General features: G+C 49.1%; 2 protein-coding genes across 2 annotated transcripts in view; one reads left to right on the forward strand and one right to left on the reverse strand.

Moving 5' to 3' along the window:
• The window catches only part of LOC144723515 (epithelial cell adhesion molecule-like), an 86,231-nt gene that overhangs the window by 61,136 nt on the left and 1,696 nt on the right, over positions 1-23,399 (forward strand). The window lies entirely within an intron of this gene.
• On the reverse strand, positions 245-12,556 carry LOC144723514 (potassium channel, subfamily K, member 13-like). The gene is made up of 2 exons (XM_078602328.1): positions 12,059-12,556; positions 245-1,230 (listed from the first exon to the last, which is right to left on the reverse strand). The coding sequence occupies exons 1-2, from the start codon at positions 12,480-12,482 to the stop codon at positions 245-247; spliced, it is 1,410 nt and encodes a 469-aa protein (XP_078458454.1). The 5' UTR covers positions 12,483-12,556.

Raw genomic sequence — 23,399 nt, forward strand, 5'->3', positions numbered from 1 at the left:
AAAGCGCTAAATCGCCCAGTGGGCCTTACCTGGCACAAAATAAAATAAAAACTCGAGTAATAGTTTATCAGCAACAGGCCAGAAACAACTCGAGCCCGGGGTGGGGGGAGGTGAGGTGCCATTGCCTCTGCAAATCTCCCCACCCCGGGGCGCACAAAGCCGTCGCTCGCCCGCAAAACCAGTGGCCAACCGAGACGCCGCCGCCACCACCACCACCCCTGTCCGCCACTCGCCTCGCGGCGTCTCACCTATCCTCGCTGGTCTCCGCCAGCCGGTTGTTCATGATGGCCAGCGCCCCGACACCCGCTGCGAATCCGTTCTCCCGCCCGAGCGAGTGCGAGTGCACGGGCGAGCAGCGGTGCGCTACGCGGTGGTGGTGCCCGTTCGCCGCCTCCGACAGCTGCTTCTGCATGAGCGCCAGCGACACCTTGTTGGACGCCAGGAAGTCCTTCATGGAGATGAGCTCGCCCGAGAGACGACGCCCGTCCGTGTCGCTGTCGTTGCCCGCGCCGCCGCCGTCGTACCGACGGGGGCCCGGCGCGGCCACGGTCTCTACGCCGCCGGCGCCACCGGCCCCGCCGGCGTTGTTGTTGCGGCGTCCCCGCGGCACGCCGGGCATGACCGCGTTGCGCCGCTGGTTGCACGCGCGTAGCCTCGGCCGGCGTCGGCACAGGCGCCTGCAGTCGGCCTTGTGCAGCATCCACGTGAGCGTCTGCTTGATGACGATGGAGAGGACGTTGAAGAGCGAGTAAATGCAGCAGACGCCGGCGAGGATGAAGACGATGTTGCCCACGCGGTACCACGTCTGGTGGTCGTAGAGGTCGCGCTGGCCGGTCACGAGGTCGCCGAAGCCGATGGTGCTGAACGCCACGAAGCAGAAGTAGAGCGAGTCGACGTAGCTCCAGCCCTCGACGGCGGCGAACATCGCCGAGGCGGAGCACGCGATGACCACGGCGGCGATGCCCAGGATCATCATGACGTGGTAGACGGACGGCTTCCAGCCGGCCAGGCACTCGATGGTGTCCGACTGATCGGACGCCTTGCGCCCCGGCTGGATGACGAGCCGATTGATTTGGCGCCGGTGGCAGGAGCGCATGACGCACGCCAGCAGCGTGATGAGCCGCTCGAGGAAGAGGTTGAAGAAGAGGATGCCAGCGGCGCAGCCGAAGAGTCCGTAGAAAATGAGGAAGATCTTGCCGCTCACCGTCGTGGGCGTCGTCATGCCGAAGCCTGTGCCGGGTGGTGGTGGTGGTGGCGGGTGGGGGGTTACAGAACGCGACGTCCGTGGGTTAACGGGGATGGTGGTGATGGTGGCGGCGGTGGTGCACCGCACCAATGCTTTGACAATCCCAACAGCAATAACAACCGCCATTCACCACTAAGTGGCGGTGACGTCGCCAAGGCGCTTGTGCTAGGCTAGGTGCACTTTAAGGTCAACGCCACAGCAGTTGCCACCCCGCAATCTGCCACAAGCCGAGCAGTTAATACTTGGATGCTTGCGTAAAAGCAAGGTTGGTTACATATCGTGCGAAAGAAGTTTAACGTTAAGCAGGCTGCTTTCTCTCGTGTAGGCCAATCAGTTTCAACGACAATGCATACATTGTCAGAGCATGTTTGTTTGCATGTGTGGCCACAAGTATGTGTGGTGACTGTAGACTTGATGCCTTGCAAAAGGTAACTATTTGGTGTTTTTCACATCTGTATTATTGCCATAATTTTGATACTGGCAAAAAAGGTCCCATAGATGCAACAATCCATATCGTAACTCCTGCACACGATTTGAATAATCCTAGTTACATGCTCATGGTGAGTTCTCCTTTTGGCAAAGCAATAATCATAAAGGGCAATCAATCGTCGCAAATAACTCCGTGCAGGACTCACACGGCGTATATTTGAGCTCAGCAACCCTCCCACCAACCCCTCAGGATATTTTTAAGCCCATTGCTATGCCCCCCCCCCCCCCGCCTATAAAAGATGCCCCCCTTAAAAAAAAAAGGTCCAGGACAATTTATTGCGTGGCCACCCATTAGTACCCCCCCCCCCCACCCCCATCAAGCACTTAAGTAAATCCTACACAGGAATTAATCACAGCCTGTTGTTAAACTTCTCGGGGAGCAGCAGCATGGCGATTGGCGCACTGCACTGTGGATGCGGTGACGTGATTTCGAATCCAAACCTTGGGTATCTTTGGTGGCGAGAGATATCTGAAATGGTAATGGGGGGCGAGGGGGGGGCCCTCTTGACCAGCGTGGTGCAGTTTGGTGAAACAATTCCCGTGATCCAGCAGGGGTCTGACCAAGGACTGTATATTATGTATTTATCAGTAACTGGCCAGATGGCACAGCCATACATTAGATGCCTTGGAAATGGAATGGTGTGAGTCCAAAAACAACTCTGTGCCTCAATCAACTGGGGTGTGGGCAATTCAGAAGCGATTTTTTTCTTTGAAAAAACTCGATCCTTCCATAGGAATGTGGAAATAAACCCACACTCACTTAAATGAGAATAAAAACACGTCTACTTTCTCACCTTTGATCATGTAGTCTCTGAATAACACGGAACAAAATCATGCATTGGTCTCATGCCACCACTGACAATATCATGACTACATGCCCTCTCCATCGTCATCAGTATTTGTTTTTCAGCTGCCACCAGCTGAGTATTTGAAATATTAAAAAAAAGTTGATTTGACTGAGTTAACGGTGACAGGCTGAGCTGAAAGCTTATGGTACTGATTGCATTTTGCTGGTTATATTTATGAATAAAATATGCTATAGAGATTCATAATGGACATGTCACGTTCACAAAGGCACCATAATGAAAAATGTAATCTTGCGTTCATAATGGCAGCGTCACAAAAACACCGAGTTAACACATTGGAGGCCGCCTTGGGTTTGAGCCCTGGATTTTGGGTGTCCGACCTTTTCAGTGTGTTTCAAAGTTGTCACGTTGGATTTATAATAGCGATATCAGAACTGCTCTGCCCACACCATACTCTGTTACAGATCAATTTTAATATTTTTTCAAATTTTTCACAATCTTATCCTGATGTGCTATTGGCGTTCTGTCACCAGATGAAGCATCCGTTCGGATCTGTCGTGGTGCAGTTGAACCGCTCCATGGCTACAGAAGCAAGCTCTACCGAGCTACATCTGAGATCCTTCAAAGTGACCTCTGACCCACCGTGCCGCCGAGAGTGATGTTCGTCAAACAACAGTAAAACTCATATTTTCAATTCTAGGAGTTGGAATTTTACCGCCAATGCTGAACCAAAATATAATGTGATGGTTTTTTTTTTGTGTGCAATCATTTGTGACCTTGCTTAGGTCATCACTCACACTTGTGAAAACCCGATCCTCTGAGCCACTCGGCTCACCTCTATTTGGGTATTTTTATTATTATTACTAAGAAAAGCATGACCAACATTTCGATTTAAAGCTTTCGTGACTGCAGGGATTCATCTTCTTGGTTCTTTCGGTAAAGTCACGTGACTTTACCGAAAGAACCAAGAAGACCATGACCAATAGTTATAACAATAACTGATGGGACCGCCTTTATAAAATGTGAAACTTAACGTGAATAAACTGGTATTTTGCTGAAGGTCAGCCCTGGGGTGAATCTCCAGGTGAACTAAATGACGCTGTTTAATATGCACAGCAGTCAAGGAATTTAAAGTTCCCAGCCCCCATGGAGCCGAGCCATATCATTACTTATTAAGAGGTATCTGCACTAATTAACATTAACATTTTTAAACAGCCCCCAATTGACTTAACATTTGTTTTGGCATCGTATGTTTTAGTCTCTGCTACCCGATTAGCACCTCCAATAAGCACGATTGGCTACGAACTGCGCAAAAGAAGTTCCACGTACGTGCATTACATACCCTTGCAATCATAATCTCTTTTTCTGCACTTGCCTTCCTGAGGCATCCTCCCAAGTCCTATCATTTTATATCGAGATCCAGTCGTATTTAGCCACAGCTTGAACACAACTGTATAATATTCTTAGGTTTTCGGTAAAGTCACGTAGGTAAAAAAATTAAATTATAATTAATAAAAGTAAAATACAAATAAAATAAAAATCATGACGTTTAGGAGGCAACACAAGCTTCCGTCTTCAGGTGGAACCGTCACAGCACGATAGCTGTACCTAAGAATTTGAATCCTTGCAGTCACGAAAGCTTCAAATTTAGAACAACTGTATTATTGTCGTCAACGTTGACTATGATCAATCCACTCCTGAATGAAAGACCCCCCCCCTCCCCACCTACTCAACTCAACTGAACCCCTCCCCCCCCTACCGTCATGCCGTGATCATGCGTGGTTTCAATCGGTAGGAATTGAATTGGCATGGTGACCAAGGGCTGCTGATGAAATAGCAGCCAGAGGATGCAGCGTGCTCGAGAAAGTGTCACGGCCATGTGGAGGTCGGAGCTACGAGGTCAGTGCGTGCGCAGGATGCGAATTTTGGCATCAAGGGCCCAATGGCGGATGGAGACGGTACATGAGGGCTTCATCCATCAGTGGGTAGATCATGGCTGACGATGACGATGGTGGCGTCGAATTGCACAGAATCCTCACGGTTACGATAATGTGCCCATTTGTCTGGTGTAAAGCCGTCAAGAATTACAGCAGTTGTACTTTACAAAGAGTTCGCTAATTCTGAAAGGCACTGGATAACACATTATAGGTACCGTATTCAAGATGCGTCAGTGTTGATAACTCATGAGTAATTGAATTGTGCGTTTAATGTGTCTCTTAGGAAAGCTCGTTTAGACTCTAAGAAACTATGATAATAAAATACATTCTACCGTCTGATAGGGAATAAAGAAACTTAAAGTAATGAAACTTGATCTGAATGAAAAGTAATTAATCTTAGAAAACACAACGCCATTAAACGATGTCCGTTCGACCACAAAATCTGTCAATATTTTTTCGTCATGGTAATTTCTTTTTATTTGTGGGGCGCCGTTGTGGCGAGATGTTGATTCCCTTGCCTGTTATGCAGGAGGTCGTGGGTTTAATCCCAACCCTGACGCCCGCATATTAGGAGTTTGCATGTTCTCCGTGTGGTCGCGTGGATTTTTATCTGGGTCCTCCGATTTTTCCCTCCACATGTATAAACATGCGTTTAGAATATTTGGCTGCTATACATTTCCACTCGATAAGCCGCTTTGTTGAGCGATCATTTGTTGGCCAGATCCAATGGCGGAGCCAGGATTTTCAAGTAGGGGAGGCAACCTCTCCAGCAATGAAAATGATAGGAGTTGTTAGTAAGTAAGGACTTGTCCCTTGCTTCTTATTCGACTCGTGTGCGGTGATGGCGCAGCCATCGATCGAGGGTCGAATTCGAACCATGTGTGATCGGCATCACGCTCGCTGAAGGTGAATGCCTTCAGGGAAGTCGTGTGCTGTATACGTAACTGCGCACTATTCTGTGAGTCACTTATAACTGCTTTGTCGTTACTTATTGCCAATTATGGACTCAGACTATTGTCCTATCATCTCATAGAGTCACTGGCACATCATAATATGCTACACAGTGGCAGTGGGGGGTCGCAAAATGCCGATTTATTACAAATAAACCCCAATGATCCGATCGAAATCCCGAATTTAGATCGGGTCATTGGGGGGGCACGTGCCACCCCACCTCCCCACTGGCTCTGCCAGTGGCCAAGTCGCTTCCTAAAAGGAGCTTAATAGCTCAATGGGTTTTACCTGGTAAAAGTAGCACAGTGGTATAGTACAGGAGGTTTGCGATTGGAAAGATCAGAGTTCAAATTCCGGTGAGGGGTTGACTCAGTTTCTTCATTTCTATCGGACTGATAAAACATTTGTAGCACTGTGGGAACATCACTCATCATGGTTTCCCTATAGAAAATAAAACTTGCTCCCACCATAAAAATGTGGAATTTCCACCGCTGCCTTTGGGATGTATATTCAGACAACGAGTCCAGCCCATTGCTGAATTGAGTGGGAAACCACGTTTGACCTTTCAACAAGATTATATTTGTATTATTATTATTAGCATAGAGAACCAAACGGTAGAAGAGAGTGAGTCAATCCAGCAGAGGTGTGGACTCGAGTCATGTGACTTGGACTCGAGTCAGACTCGAGTCATGAATTTGATGACTTGCGACTCGACTTGGACTTGCATAACAATGACTTTGTCCCACCTCTGCAATCCAGTGTCCTGTAAGTGAGTATGGAGGGACGTGTGTAGTGCCATCTGCAAGGCATCCCGAGGCCATCGCTAATTCAGGTCCCCATGTAAGTGGAAGGCCACTCTGCTGATGACGCAGCGCGTGGCGAGAGAGGAGCGCGCGGCAGAGGTCGCAAACGGGTTTTGATTCCTTACCCGTACCCGTACCCGGCCGCACCAGGGTCGCAAACGGGTACCCGTACCCATACCCGGCCGCACCAGGGTCGCAAACCCGTACCCGGCCGTACCCGTACCCTACCCGTACCCGGCCGGGTACGAGTAGGGTACGGGTATCGGGTACCTGATTGCGACCTCTGGGATGAAGCCATGTTGCAGGCGCGGGAGGGTTGATTCTAGGAACTTGAATTGTGAGAAGAGACAAGACGTTGGGAAATGAATGACAAACGGTTACTCACCAGTGACTCACGGTCTACCCGTACCCGGCCGCACCAGGGTCGCAAACGGGTACCCGTACCCAGCCGGGTACGGGTACCGGCCGGGTACGGGTAGCCGGGTATCGGGTAGGATACGGGTATCAGGTACCCGGTTGCGACCTCTGGCGCGCGGTGTCTCCGTGAGGCCAGAGAGAGAGAGAAAGAGAGAGCGTCCTGCCAACAAAGATGCAATTGTACCCCATCTCCTGAGAGCAGTCGGTTCACATCTTCCGCACAATCCTATCTCACGCGCGCAGACGACGGTCGCCGAGTGACTGACGTAAATTCTAATCGTGTCCTACGAGCGATAGACAGATTAAACGTGGCACGTTTATTGTAAAAATTATAACGAAGATCACGTTTTTTTTTTTTTTACAAAAATGGGGCCTGAAATGCGTCAGCCTGCAGATGTAATGGTTTTACTCAGAAGGCAGAGTTAGTCTGAAGTTTGAACGTTTCTTTAAGTCTCGTTTTGACAACTTAAAACATATTCACCATCATTCGTGATGAAAGTAAATCACCATCTCTATGGGCAGCGATAATGCAAACGCATTAAATGTATACAGTACATGGATGCCAGGTTGCCATCTATGGAAACCTGGCGTGCATGATGCCCCCCTCCCTCCAATCCGATCGCCCTCCTGCCAACTTAGCCCCACAGCCTACACGCGCTGTTAGGCATGGTGGGGTCGCCCATCAAAGCAAAGCACCACTATCCAGGCTCGACCCTGGTGGAGCTACTGAGACTCTCACGAGATCGGGTACGATCCGGGTGATTCGTTCGTCGGCAAAAGTCGAAGTGAATTTTCTGCTCCTGTTTCTTATGGCGAGGATTGGAGTCTACCCGTAGAACATCACCACTGTTGACTCCTCCCACAAAGTGGTACTCTTTCGATTTAAAGCTTTCGTGACTGCAGGGATTCATCGTCTTGGTTCTTTCGATAAAGTCACGTAAGATGGAAATAATAAAATAATAAAAATAAAACATAATACAATCATTCTTATTATGTTTCATTTTTATTATTTTATTATTTCCATTCTACGTGACTTTACCGAAAGAACCAAGAAGATGAAAGTGGTACTCATTTATCGACCCCAGAGGGATGATGGCCTGAGTCAACCCCCAACCAAGAGTTGAACTCTCACCCTTCTGATTGCGAGCCTGCTCACTCTACCGCTGAGCCCGCCGCCTGACCGATGATGTGTTGACTTATTTAAACACCTCAACATATGTATTATTGAGAGACAAAGCAAAATAAAACTGCTTTAAAAAAGGCACGCGTTAGAAGCATCTCCTGTCATCTAACAGGCGCTTAAATAAGGGATGCTGAGGTCTGACCCTTGCCGTTTTCCGTTGGTCCATAAATTATTCCCCCCACCCCCCACTGACCCTTTGACCTCGCAGCTCGTCATCCCTGAGATTTCGCTCAGAGCCGACGTTCATTTACACTGCACAGGCATGCGAAATGTTAACTACCTCGCGTGGTATACAATAGTTCGTGCCTGCGCCAAGCCACACGCGGCTCCTTTGAGAGAGACGAGAGTCGTGAGACCTCTCTGCCAGGCCTCCAGCAAAGCAGCCAGCCTTGGCACGCCGAGACGTCACATGTTCAAGCTGCAGGGCAGCTGTTTGCTCCCACCTTGGCGAATTCGCGGTAGCGAGACGTTATCTGACTCGCCTCGTATACAGGAAGTCGTGGGTTCGATCCCGACCCTTATGCCTGTTGTATATTCGGAGTTTTGCGCGTCTCCATCTCCGTGGTCGCTTGGACTTTTCTCCGGGTCTTCTTGGATTTTCCTTCCATATTTAGAAACATGCGTTTTCCATGACAGGGCTGCTATAAATGTCCACGTGATGATGAGCCACTTTGTTGTTGTTGATCAATCATTTGCGGCCGGGGTCGCCTCTGAGAAAGAACTGCGTATGGCTCAGTGGGCTTTACCTGGTTAAAATAAAAATAGTTCGAGTGAATAGTGAATAGTAATTGAAAGCGCTCGCTGGAGCCACATGTCAGCCAGTGGACATTGTTGACTGAGCCCCCGTCGCCAGGGCTAACGGCGCACTGCCCCTGCGCTCGTCGCTCGCGGCGCAACCATTCACTCGCCCACCCCTATACCCTGAACTCCCACCCGGCAATTTGACGAATTGCCAAATTGCTATGTCCACAGAATACTGTACTATATCAATGTCTTTATAAAAAATAATTGTGATGAATGCAACGGCCACTCGTGGCTGCAGGGATCACGTGAACCCATTATTAGAACATTTATCCATTTGTAGGCTTTTTGTCAATCTACTCCTCGCGCAGGTCACGAAGGTCATTTGGCCAGACTGCAGTGCACGTTTGGTGAAGGTGGAACGCATTGAAGCGAGACCATAGGAGGTACAGTACAGCAAATGAATGTTTCTGCACTGCCCTCTGTTGTCCACCACGTAGCAACGAAGTCTATAACACCTTAAATTTCGATTTAAAGCTTTCGTGACTGCAGGGATTCATCTTCTTGGTTCTTTCGGTAAAGTCACGTAGAAGGGAAATAATAAAATAATTAAAATAAAACATAATAAAATAATTCTCACGACGTTTCGGCCACAATGCAAACAGCCGTCCTCAAGTGAAGAACAGGTCTGCCATTCAGACGCTGTCTTTTCGACAGACCTGTTCTTCACCTGAGGACGGCTGCTTGCGTTGTGGCCGAAACGTCGTGAGAATTATTTTATTATGTTTTATTTTTATTATTTTATTATTTCCCTTCTACGTGACTTTACCGAAAGAACCAAGAAGAGCAATCCATACTCTTTGGTTCTTTCGGTAAAGTCACGTAGGTAGAAATAAAACAAAATAAATCAGGACGTTTCGGACGCAACACAAGCGCCCGTCATCAGGTGAAAATCGCGATATCCGCGATGCCTGCTGCCAAGCTTAAAAGCAAGATATGATGCAATCGTTAATTTGCTCCGCATGATTCCCCCGATGGTGTTGTCTGAATTGGGCACTCTGCTTAAAAAAAGCAGTTCGGCTGCTACTGAATTACAGCACAGAGAAATTTTAACACAATTATGCTCATTGTGCAGGCTAAGGTCGACTTGTTCTTTAGAATGTGGGTTTTGATTATGGATGTACTTATGTATATATAAAGACCTCGATAACCAAACTGCCCGGAATGTGAACAAACTCGCCAGAGCCCATATGACAACCGAATTTGATTGTCTCTGTCGGTTCTTCGTGGGTTATGGTAAACATATGGCACTATACCTGGGCTATCTAACCCAAATTAAACGAATTATGCATTGTCAGAGCAGGGTTGAGCCTGGGTAGTGCTGAGACAGGCACCTGTACATAAAACAGGTGTAATAGGCTCTGTGGCTACGTTGTGGGCAACAGATGGCAGTACTGTACAGTACTCTCGCACTCCCACGTCTATGCCCCTCCCCACCTTCACGCCCCCCCCCCAACTCTCACCAATCCACACTGATCGGCGTGATAAAGATGGGCCAAAAAGGAAATTGTCAAATGATTCGCATGGTGTGAAAAGGCCCTCATCCACTCGCGGATTGATGAAGGGCTGCTCATGTCCATGAAAAACACCAACAACATCGCACAACCGATGCAGAACAAATTGCATTGGAGATTAAAAAAAAAAGTGTTGCGCTGCCCATACTGGGAGACAACGGATGACATTCTCATTCAAGGTTTGTCCTGCCAGGAAGCCAGACGTTCATATTCGCACCCCATAGGTTTCAGTGTCGCTGTCGTTTCAACTCACAGCCACCGTAAACGTCAACACCAATAGATCCTCATTGTGCAGTCGTCCCTCCGTCGGTTCGCAGAGAGAGCTCTGTCGGGCCAAATGCTGGTGGTGCGTTCGGTAAAGCACAGATGATGTGATAGTTAAAGTGTGATAATGTAAACTGCAAATGGCAAAGAAACGGTTTGGTTTTGTTTCGATTGTCCGGAATCTTATCTTGGCAAATGTTAATTTCCGTCATGTTTGTGTGTGCGTGAAAATGCACTGATTGCCTCCACTGCCATTAATGGAGGAGAATCACCAAAACAATATGTTTTGGCTGTTTCACAAATTGGTAAGAAATCTAGTTGTTATGACTGGCTGTGAAATGCCAGCGATTTCCATTTTCTTAACGAGAAAAAAAACATTCAATGGCTATAATTTTACCCAATTCCATGAATGACAATTTGTTTTATTTTTGTGGGAGGAAACCAGAATACAGAAATAAATAAAATAAAACACTCAAGAGATAACACTCAGCAGTGCCATCTCCTGGCCCACCCAGGCAGGCCCAAACAACCCTGCTGCTGTAGCTCCCCGAGCGCTGATGGCGAGACGAGGTGCACCATCGATTTGTGGTTTGCTTATAATTCGGCAGCTCTTTTCCTCAGGGGTTAAAACTCATTGCTGCACCCTGGGAACAGACGTGAAGGTGCTCTCCCAGAAGGAAAACAAACACCTGTTGGCCTGTCTAATGCACAAGCAATTGTTTGGCCAAAGCAAAAATCTGCACAATGCTGAGGGCACCCTACAGTTTAAATTGCGTGGGTGTATGTGTTCTTTTTTAAAGCTACAACGCCAGAAAAATTTGGCTCTGTTCCTTGTGAGGGGCACGTAGATTTTAATAGGTATACGTATCTGGTGTGAACTAACTTTGATTTTCATTGGCCTGAAATAAAATATGAACCTACTGCTGTGTGTAGTCACTGACAATGCGGTGACACAGCGTGTCTCACAACAAGCTACAAGAACACCGTCTCTTACAAGCTTGTACCCTGTTGCTCTGATGATGACGAAGCTGTGACATGTTATTATAGACCTTGATTTAGCTTATGCTGTGATGCTACTGCTGATGATGCTGCTATTGATCAGAGCTGTCTCAAAACTATGTATGGCTTTACACACATGCTCGGCGGAAGAGGACTTCTCTTGAAAAAGACAGGCATGGAGGGAATACACTGGAGGGACAGAGAGACTAAAATAGAGACGTACGCATAGAGAGACATGGGAGGGACGTAGAATAGAGAAAATAGTCGGAATGTTGGGCTTCATATAGAAACAGGGCCCCTGCGTATGCACCCATATCGCCCTTGTGTAGAGATGACACTCTTACTGCTGCTGCTGTCGCTGCCGCTAATGTTGTTGCCAGTGATGATACAGCTGCTGATGATGATGATGGTGATGCTACTGTTGCGGTGACTGATAATAATTATTAACCATCTGCGGCTGATGACGATTACGACGAAGTATCCTGCTGCCGCTTCTGATCCTGTTCCTGCCACAGACTATCGCAATGCCGCAGCAGCGGCGGCAGCAGCATGCCGCTCATCACGCCACTGCCACTGCTTCTGCCCGCGAGCTGTCGGTTCTCATCAACGATGCCACTGACACCGCTGTTAGCCGTGCGCCGAACTCACCGATCGTTGAGACCACGGTGCCCACGAAGTAAAAAGCCCCCGTGAAGTCCCAGCGGGGGCGCAGCGGTGCCGCCCGCACCCCGGCCGTGGCGCCCAGCTCAAAGTCCCGGAGAAGCGCGTCGACATCGGCGCGCGGCACTCCGAAGTGACGAGTGAAGTTCTCCAGGCGGTGCAGCCAGCGCTCCTGCGCCACCAGCTCGGAGGGTCGCTCCAGGGCGGAGAAGACCGCCGCTCCGCACAGCAGATAGCAGAGGATGAGCGCGGCGAGCAGCGCGAAGCGCGCGGTGTCTTCGCCTCCCAGGGACACTCGAGCCATGGTCGTGGGGCTCCTGCTGCTGCTGTTGTTGCTGCTGCAGCTGTCAACGTTGTAAATGTTGCTGCTGCTGTTGACGAATCTTCCGCGGGGATGCGGGCTCTGGCACATTGAGCGAGCCGCCCCGCGGCCTGCGCTCCCTCACAGAGGTGCAGCCCCGTGCCACAGTGAGCACTCGCCGCGTCGCGACGACGGCGCAGGCAGGTGTGGGTGCTAGTGGAGAAGGGGATTGGGGAGTGATTGCTGCGACGTCTTTGTTAACGCACCAAGCCCCCACGGACGACGCATGCTACTGTAACGTTCGCCCACATGGGCTATTAGAATACCATTTTTTCGAACCGCAATATGCAGAGATAACTATTTCTACACGCATGGAGTTGTCAACAATGTGTTCGCTAGTTTTTCATGTCTTCCTCGGTCAAGACTTCTATCCGATTATAATTTCTAGACCAGGATTGTAATGTCGCCACCATAACACTGCTGATATGTTGAACCAGCCTGCTGTTGTGCCGTATTATCATCCTATAGCATGCTCCAAATACTAAACCCGTATTGTAGATAGTGCTCAGCGCATCAATGTCCCTGGTGCAGCAGTTCACGTCCCTCTTCCTTGGCGCTGAAGTCCATGTGGCTGTCTTTCGTGGTGAAGTCTGTGTCGCTATCCTTGGTGCTGAAGTCCGTGTCGCTGGCCTTGGTACTGAAATCCGTGTCGTTTTCCTTGGCGCTGAAGGAGGCGACTTCTCAGTGAGCGCCGTTGTGCAGTGGGCGTCCATGTGCGATCACATTCCTCATAATCACTGTGCCCTGTGTGAGCGCACAGCACAGCCGGTTGAGGAATGTGTGCATGTATGTATGTATGTGTGATAAGTGTGTGTTGTTTTGTAACCTCTCTAACGAGCATCCTTCACCACCCTCCTACTTTCCTCATAGACCCAAACTCATCATTCTATCTGTTGTGTGCATATAGATAGGCTTGTTATAGCATGCTTCATTTTTTCTACTAATTTTTTTGACTTTTTATTTCTTAACATTGCTTTTGCATGTTGTTATAGGACGAATTCCGTGTTGTTTTTTCGGCGTACATTTACAGCCGTTGTTTATTGCCGTATTTACGCTACTCACACCACTGATATGATTTTTATTGCTTCCCACGTTTCAATTGTAAAATACACAGCTGCTCTCTCAATTGGTTAATTGCCGAATTGAATTTGTTTAAAAGCACATTTGAATATATACTGTATACGTTACTCCATATACAGTCTATTTGATTTCAGATTGACATTATTGTACTTTTAAACCAATTGCTTGGCTGCATTATTATTATTATTATTATCATACACTAGCCTAAACCCTGCTTCTTGTGAAAGGCAATGCTATATAATCCATATAGGTTATGATTTAATCATGGTATATGATTAGTTAATATATTTATTACTAAAACAGGCAAGAGCTCATTGAAGCTGAATGTATTTCCCCCCTTCTGAGGCTTGGCTACAAACGACCAAACCTATATCGGTTTACTTCAATAGAGACATCCATACAGCTTTGGTGGATGCGTTTTTAAGACATCGTTCACAACGGGCTGCTACGCACACCAACTCTCCCAGGCTCCATCCACGCTGCTGTGTGTAGTTGAGCTCCGTAATGCTCCGCTAAGGCTGGCGGTGGGCGGATACGTCGTGTAAAAAAGCACCTACCAATGTTACAGCACCACGCCAATAAATCTAGAATACATATTTACAATAGTAAATACTATATATATATCCCGCAGCTCCGATTAGTACGGGTAGCTACGTACGTTGCAAAATAAGTTTAACATACACGTGATATCCCGTACACATATGTGCACACGGCATATCGTAAATAAGGGAGTGCATAATGACCATAACCTTAATAAATGTGAATCACGAATTGAATGCGGCAGTCTTACTCACCTCCACGATCAGAACACGCGTGATCACCGTGCACGCTTCACGCGTTGTGCCGCTTGCCTTCTCGATCCCTCCTCTTTCTCTCTCTTTCCCACCTATCGCTCCTCTCCCCCTTTTGTGTGAAGTTTTTTTTTTGTGGGGGGGGGGGGGGACAAAGCCGAACCAATAACGAGATCCACCGTCGCCCCAGATCCCGACATGAAGCTCCTTCGTGGTCAGTCAAGCTCCAGTCTGGCGCGCCACCGAACGCGTTTCAGCAAAGGCGCACGCTGACCAAAGCCACATCATCCTTATCCTCATTCTCCTACACACCGCCGCATATGGTAGCGCTCCCCAACCCCGCACGGTGATCAACAGCCGCACGCCGCCCTCTCTACCCCTGCTGCTTGCTACCCCTTTCCATCTCCCCGCCCCTCTTCCCCACAGCCCGAGGGAATCCCCCCACCCCACCCCCACCCCACCCCCATCTCGCTCCCCCCACTCCCCATGCCCCAGCCTCCACCTTAAATGAAAGACGTCTCCGACAAATGACACCCGCATTAAAATAGAACACGGATCGGTTGCACATATTAACGCCTTGAATTAATCGAATCCTGTCGGAGCACTGGGCCCGCGCTGGTAAAACACTGGGTTCGAATCCGGGATGTGCGGTCGGCTTATAATGAGTAAATAGGGTTCTGTGGTGCAGCGACTTCACAGTATCTGTTGAATCACCAACCGCCCCTCCACCACCCCGTTGTGTTTATTTATTAATGTATTATCTTCATGCCGAATATCCTATCTCACGATTGCCATGCAGCGAACACCTCTTATGGGCCGGGAAATGCGAGGTGCGCCGTCTATTGTGGATAAGAAGCGAGGGAGAAAACGCGACTCGCGAATATTTATTTAGATGACGATATCCTCCCCACAGATCGTGTTCGCACCCCGTACCACGGAGTGAGATCGTCCTTGCCCTTCTAACATCTGGCAATTTACTCGCGTTGGCTCGAGCTAAGCTAAAGGCTGCTGATGAGATCCTGCGTGTCGAAACCAGTGGACAGTTTTTTTGCTTGTCTTGAATACATGATGCTAAAAAAATATTCGCTTCCAGACGGCCGCGCCGCTGATGAGATGTGCAATAAATACTTGTGTTTATTGCTGCTGCTGCTGCTGTTGTTTTCTCGTGCAGAGACGGATTTGTGCAGGAGGCGTGTTGTCTGCGTACGTTTTGTGTTATAACAGGAGGTGGTGGGGTGCTCGCTGAGACAATTCCAAGCGGCGCACGGCTTCGTGTCATGCGTGATGTGATGCCGGCGGGTAGCACGGTGGGGCAGGAGAAAATAAATAGATCAACAAACACAATAACCTCCCCCCACCCCCCCAGCGTTGAATCTGTCCGATGTGTTTGTTGTTCGGCGTGATGCCCCCGACGTTTCGCTTCGCGTTCTGCTGGGGGAGCTTCTTTAGAAGTGGAGCGAAACGTCGGACAAAATATTCCGTACGACACACCGGCAACTAACATCGCAGGAGCTGTACAGCGCAATTGCGAGAACCTACGCAGAAGGACGACCATTGTTATCAACTGTAACAATACCCGTGGTGCTACCTATTGTGTTATTTCGTCTCCCCCACACACACACGAAACAATGTCACCCCCGTGCGTCTCTAACACTTGGCGATGAGAGGGACAGACGAAGCCCGGGCGCTGTTTGTAAAACAGCTCGAAATTATATGGCAGTGCAATCAATGGGGACAAGGCGCACTCATTAACATATATTATTCAAAAGCGTCCCCGTGGCTCGGTCAAAGGTGCCTTCGGGATGAATGCATTACGGGCCGCGTCATAGGAGCGAAGTGTGTGTGTGTCTAAGGTAGCGGTGTGTCTGTGTCTAAGGTAGCGGTGTGTGTGTGTGTGTCGAAGAGAGTGGTGTGTGTTTGTGTCTAAGGGGGCGGTGTGTGTGTGTGTCTAAGGGAGTGGTGTGTGTGTGTTTAAGGTAGCGGTGTGTGTGTGTGTCTAAGGGGGAGGTGTATGTGTGTGTGTCTCAGGGAGCGGTGTGTGTTTGTGTGTCTAAGGTAGCGGTGTGTGTGTGTGTGTCTAAGGGGGCGGAGTGTGTGTGTCTAAGAGAGTGGTGTGTGTGTCTAAGTGAGCGGTGTGTGTGTGTCTAAGGTAGCGGTGTGTGTGTGTGTCTAAGGTAGCGGTGTGTGGGTGTCTAAGTGAGCGGTGTGTGTGTGTCCCAGGGAGCGGTGTGTGTGTTTGTCTACGGGAGCGGTGTGTGTGTGTGTCTGTCTAAGGCAGCGGTGTGTGTGTGTGTCTAAGGTAGTGGAGTGTGTGTGTCTAAGGGAGCGGTGTGTGTGTGTCTAAGGGGGCGGGGTGTGTGTTTCTAAGGGAGCGGAGTGTGTGTGTGTGTGTGTGTCTAAGGGAGTGGAGTGTGTGTGTCTAAGGTAGTGGAGTGTGTGTGTCTAAGGGAGCGGTGTGTGTGTGTGTGTCTAAGGGAGTGGTGTGTGTGTGTGTGTCTAAGGGAGCGGGGTGTGTGTGTGTCTAAGAGAGCGGTGTGTGTGTGTGTGTTAGGGAGCGGTCTGTGTGTGGGGTGTTTAAGGCAGTTGTTTAGCTGTCGGCGCGTTTAAGTTAATCGTGTATTTTTTACCGCGTTGATCTCTAGAGCAGGGTAAGTGTCCACCTTTGGCTCAGCGTGGCTCTCTACCCACATTGACACGTGTCGCATTGGCATCTAAAGCGTCCATACAGATAGGAAACCGCGGTGGCTAGCAGATGTTAACTACCTCGCCTGGTATACAGGAGGTCCTGATTTCGATCCCGATCCTGACGTCTTCTGTATATTTGAAATTTGCGTGTCTATCATCATCACGGTGGCTAGAAAATGTTAACTATCTCGCCTGGTATACAGGAGGTCGTGGGTTCGATCCCTACCCCGACACCTGCTGTGTATTTATAGTTTGAGGGTCTCTCTCATCATTATCACGGTGGCTAGGAGATGTTAACTACCTCGCCTGGTATACAAGAGGTCCTAGTTTCGACCCCGATCCTGACGTCTGTTGTATATTTGGAGTTTGAATGGTTTTTCTCCCCGTGGTCGCGTAGTTTTTTTCGCCGGATCTTCCGGGTTTTCCCTTCACATTTATAATCAAACATTAATTTAAGAGTATTTGACTTCTATGCATGTTCACATGATAATCCACTTATTTGCGATATAATTTGTGGCCAAGTTTTTGTTTAGTCGCAACATCATATACAAAAACAAAGATACCCCATGTTGCCTTAAGACTGTTGGGGCAAGTGTTGGTAGTGAGCACCTTTAAAGGCTGGCGCGGCACACGAGGGGGTGAGTGGCCAACACCACGTCCGGCCGCCTTTGTCTCCCCAGTGGCGATGTCTACACACCGCACCAGGTACTCATTTAAGGCTGAGTCGACCTAAGGGGAGGCCCAGGACCGGTTCAGATAATCGTCACTGATGTATTGGCGCTAACCGTTACACGACCGCTCCCTGCACACTCACACGTGTACGTCCGTTCGTCTGTTCGTGAAACACAATTAAACCAAGGCATTATCGCACGGACAATGGCACCACATCTTGCCATGGCTTACTTTCTCTCTGCTAAATCCAGCAGCTGTTTAAACAAAACACAAAAACCTGACACCTGGCTCCCCCTAGGTCAGCTCTTACAGTGTCGGGCCCTCTGGCTTTGTTTATGCAATTGACACATCCATCAAGGACCCCTCTGACAGTCTCATTACCAGCATCCGGCTTCAGATCTTCATTATGGTGCCGACATCTGAGTTACTCCTCCAATGCAGGTCCACAAACCTTGTCGATGCTTACCCTATTCTACACAAGCCCTTGCGGTTCATGCCACCGAATCATCGCTCATGCGGAATAAGTCGCTTCATCCAAGTAGTTTGCGAAACAAGCTGAATTGTGCTTAGCGCCTGAGGTCTGATGTGATATCGTGCAGGCGCTAATGCGGCGTGTAGGCGCGTTTGTTTTGGCTGTCCCTTATGTTCCGTGTTGTCGCCTTCTGTTAGCATAGTGAGCGAGGGAGGGCAGTGCTGGTTTGGCGGGGGCTGTGATGGAGGCGAGAGGGAGGGAGGAGGGTTGAAAGGACGCGAAGTTTCTGGTTGACGGTGCTCTATCGTTTCACTCACGAGGTCTTGGTATTTATTAAAACCATAACTCAGTTTACGGTGACATTGTGGATGAATAGTTATTTTGAAGAGCCTTTAGATTTATGCATTATTTGACTCATTTTATAATGATAACATACAGACGTTTGGCAGTCAAGTTCCGAATAAAAGCCTTCCAAAAAAAACAGTATCAGAATCTTTATCTTTTTTAATCAGAATCTTTATTTATCCTGGATAAATCCCACGTGCTATGAAGCTATTTCTCACAGATGTCCGGTCAAAGAGGCTGTTTAACCTTACTTCACCATGCTGGACAGTGTGACTTGTTGAAGGGGGGGAGGGTGCAGGATGAGTTCCGACATCACCCACCACTGATGGGGCATCGAACTCAGGTAGCCGGGAATTGAACTCCGGGGTTCAGAGTGCAGTGGTGACCTTAACCACTACCCAATGTTCCATCAAGCCACTCGCGAATAAAACCCACGTCTAATCGCAAACAACCTCACAGAACCGTCCGCACGTGTTCACTCACCGCAGACAACGGAGTGCAATATGACCCAGCCACCACTCTCCCCTCCTTCAGAAATTAGTGTACGTGGAGCGTCGTACACGAACAAAACATTTGGATGCGGTCGATCGATATTGATTCTGAGCCTAATCAGCTGAGAACCCGCGCGGTAAACCTTCAAGGCATCAACGTTTACTCCGTGAAATGTATTGGCGCGTGGTCGTGAATGATGACTCCAACGGGGGTGGTCGTCTCGACCAGTACTGTTGACGCCACGGAATCATCGCTTCCTTTGTATCTAAAACCACCCCTCCCCCCCCCGAGTATATCCTACCTTGAGCGTCACACCAAGGGCAACAATAATTCTATTCTCGCGTGCTGTGGTCAGCATTCCCCCCGTCATGCCATCCAAGTGCGATGCAGTCGTGTAATGAGCCTTTAAACCACGCTGGGTGCTACACGCTGAGTCTGGTGCAGTAATATGGTGATTCAAAATCATGTGAACACTTACATGGGACTATCGTTTTCAGTGGAAAAAGAACGGATAATGCACTGTAACATGATAACAAATGTATGTTCGTAGCTTCATAAACTCAAGGAGTCTCCACTTGTTCGCCATCACTGTCAACGCGTGCCTGGAATCTTCTCCAGGTGGTCTCCAGAACATGGGAGGTACATTTCTTGTGGTTTTGTTGCAAATTCTCGGAAGTGTTAACATTTTTTTGAAGCACCCTGTGTAAGTACGACGCTTCCATCGGCCGCTTCTCATCCGCTCCCTTTCGTATTCCCCCCCCCCCCGACCCTGTCCGCTTAAGGGTTTAAGTATGTGAACATTTCGGTTTATGAGTGTCCGCTTATGCTCGCTTATGATTGCATTCGTCAATCTGCATGTGGCTTCGGTTCATCGCTGAATCGTGTTGCCATTCACGTCTTACGGGTTCACGCGGGAGGTGAATGGCACATACTTCACCGCGCCGGTCAAGGCAGGGAGCCTCGACGAGGGAGCATACAGGGTACAGCACAACAATACAATGCTCTGCACTTGCCCCTCCACGGTCACAACGTAGCTCTGCAGCAGCCTATGGTATCTATTATGCATGATGGCGGTCACCCACCCAAGCACTATATTTAGGCTCAATACGCCAGGGATTCCGAGATCTGACAAGATATTGGGTGCGTTCCATGAGATGTTATCAAAGGCCAACAATAAAACGTTGCTCGAACAGATACCAGATATCTGCTCCATTACCCCCGGCGCGCACTGAATTGCCCCGAGATTTCCAAACGGGCGCTCCATTGCACGACACTACGCCAAGAACGCAATTGGCATAAATTGAGAAAATAAAATAAGACAATATAAAAAAAGAGCTTTTACCCGGTCATATAAATGCAATTTACTCGGCAACGTGTATTCCCCAATCTATGGGCAACGTAACAGTTCCCACTCATCAGATTCCTTGGGACGCCAGGACGGAACGCTATCGCGATTCTTTAGACCAGAGGTGGGGGACGGAGTGAGTGGGAGGGAAAGGCTGCGATGACTTCCCTGTTGCTGTCACGACATTCGTCGTTTGTCAAAATAAGTGGGCCCCGGTGCTCCCCTGCCTACAGCTGTCCGTGGCGAGCGCTCCCCACTCGGCTTCCCCGGTCCGACGAGATCATCAAAGCGACGCTCGCTCATTCTAGATTTGAAGCTTTCGTGACTGCAAGGATTCATATTCGTAGGTTTTTTTCGGTAAAGTCACGTAGGTAAAAAATTAAAATTAATAAAAGTAAAATAAAATAAAAATAAAATAAAAATCACGACGTTTCGGAGGCAACACAAGCTTCCGTCTTCAGGTGGAACCGTCACAGCACGCTTTCTGTATCAAGATGAATTGATACAGCAAGCGTGCTGTGACGGTTCCACCTGAAGACGGAAGCTTGTGTTGCCTCCGAAACGTCGTGATTTTTATTTTATTTTACTTTTATTAATTTTAATTTTTTTACCTACGTGACTTTACCGAAAAAACCTACGAAAGCGACGCTCGCTCCTCGAGAAGCCAACGACAGCCCCCAGCAGCTCCCAACGAGTCACGAAGCCCCGTGTCCCGCCGTGTCTTCTTCTGGGGCCGCAAGATTGGCAGGGATATCTATCGCTGCCTCGCCTTGCCCACTTATCTGCTGACCTATATTAAATCCCACCCCCCCCCGCCCGCCTTCACAGCAGCCGCCGTGTACGCCATCCATGTTCACCGTGTCATTAAGTAAACGTTCTACACGAGCCGTTTGCACGTCCAAGGATGGGTGTGTTGCAGTGAATCTGAAACTTGCAGACGACGACGTGATATTCCTTACATTAATGCGTGTGCAATTTGTAAGGGCGCGGTGACACAGACCTATTTCATTTAAAAGGTTATAATCCCTTGTTCATCACGACGTCCTTTTTTACTTTGATGTCTCAACAGCGCTACGGAGATCGCGTGACGTGAGGGTTCTGCCTGTGTAGTGAGGAGGGGGGAGGAGGCGCCTCGCCCCCCCCCCCATGTGGAGTGACGTCACCCGCTAATTATTATGAATGGGGGGGGGAGGGTGCTCCATGTGAAGTGACGTCACCTGTTCATGATTATTAATGAGGGGGGCTGTTCGATGTGGAGTGACGTCACCTGCTCATAATTATTCATGAGGGGGGAGGGTGCTCCATGTGAATTGACGTCACCTGTTCATGATTATTAATGAGGGGGGCTGTTCGATGTGGAGTGACGTCACCTGCTCATAATTATTCATGAGGGGGGAGGGTGCTCCATGTGAAGTGACGTCACCTGCTCATGATTATTAATGAGGGGGGCTGGTCGACGTGGAGTGACGTCACGAGCGTTGCACACAGACATTCTTGGCTCATTATAGTAGGTAATAATAATGGGGAGGGGGGAGGGGGGTCCATTTGGAGGACGTCACCTGCTCATGATTATTAATGAGGGGGGGTTGGTCGATGTTGAGTGACGTCACGAGCGTTAAGGACGTTCCTGGGTGATTATAGCAGGCATCGTGTCGCCGTCATCACATTTTGTTGGACCCCCAAATCCTTTCCTAACCAGCCCCCATCACACACCACCCTACCTCGGCTATCAACCCCTGAACTCATCTCGACGCACCCCACCACCCCCCTCCCTCCCTCCACCCCCTACCCCACGAAAAAATGGAAACGAGAAGCGTCATTATCTTCACTGCACGTCGTGCTATTCATCATTTCGGGTCAAATCAATAGCTGCTTTGTCTTCCGAAGGCGTAGAAGGTTAATCGTTTGTAATGTTGCTTTAAGCCATCGTCGACGGTGTCCCTCGAGAATATTCTCGCTGTTTCCTACAAAATGTACCCGGTTTTACATACGTGCATACATACACATCCACGTGCGCGTGTGTGGTCGTGGGTATGGGGTGAGGGAGCGGTGGCGCAGCGGTTAGCGCTACGCTGCAGCCACGAACCTGGCGACCCGGGTCCGATTCGCGCTCACGGCCAACACCCAGTGACGATCATCTGAACCGGTCCTGGGCCTCCGCTAGGTCGACTCGGCCTCAAATTAATACCCGGTGCGGTGTTGTAAACATCGCTACAGGGGAGACAAAGACGGCCGAGCGTGGAGCTGGCCACCCACCCCCTCGTGTGCCGTGCCGGCCTTCATAGGTGCTCGCTAACAGCACTTGCCCCAGCAGTCTGTCAAGGTTATAGAGTACAGGGGATCTTTGTCTTTGTTGTGTGTGTTGGGGGGGGGGGTCAGTGACACAGTGATTAGCCTGATGCAGATTGAATCCAGCGACCCGAGTTTGATTCCCAGCTATGGTCGACATCAGCGGTGAATGATATCTGGTTGGCAGCACTTGTCACACTAGTTAGTCTGAATGGCTACAATGGGCCGCTTTGCCGTTGTGCGTGTTCTTGTGTGCGTCAATGTGTAGTGGAACACAGTCCTTGGGAAGATATTGCCTCCTGTATAAGGGAATTGAGGGGCTGTATGGTAGAGGAAGCCACCGAAGCTATGCACTTTAACATCTAGATTTAAAACTCGTTTCCTTAGAACTGCTTTTTGTCTTTAGTTTGCTGTCCTTTCCCCGTACCTCCCGATTAGCACGGTTGGCTACGTACGGTGCGAGAGAAGTTCAACATACATGCATACAGAGGATTACAACGGTGAACTTCAGGGATGAGACTTCCCACTCACGGTGCTGAATGTGAATACCAACAGCACCACTGACAGGACAGAGCCACTCGGCCCTGCAGCTCGTGGTTGTGACGTGGTGAGAGTGATCGGATAAAAGCCACGAGGTTGTCAGTTGAGGTAGTTAAACTGCAGTTCAGGGAGTTGAAAAGGAGATCCAATGGGTGGAATGGCAGTTAAGAGTCAGTTAAGCCCGGAGAAGTAGAAATAGCGGCTCGACTGTGAAAGCTCTACATAAAGTTGTATTATAATATAAGCGTCGGAGTGAT

Source organism: Lampetra planeri, chromosome 18 (genome assembly GCF_965212315.1).
Source record: "Lampetra planeri chromosome 18, kcLamPlan1.2.h2, whole genome shotgun sequence".
In the NCBI taxonomy this organism is placed as follows: domain Eukaryota; kingdom Metazoa; phylum Chordata; class Hyperoartia; order Petromyzontiformes; family Petromyzontidae; genus Lampetra; species Lampetra planeri.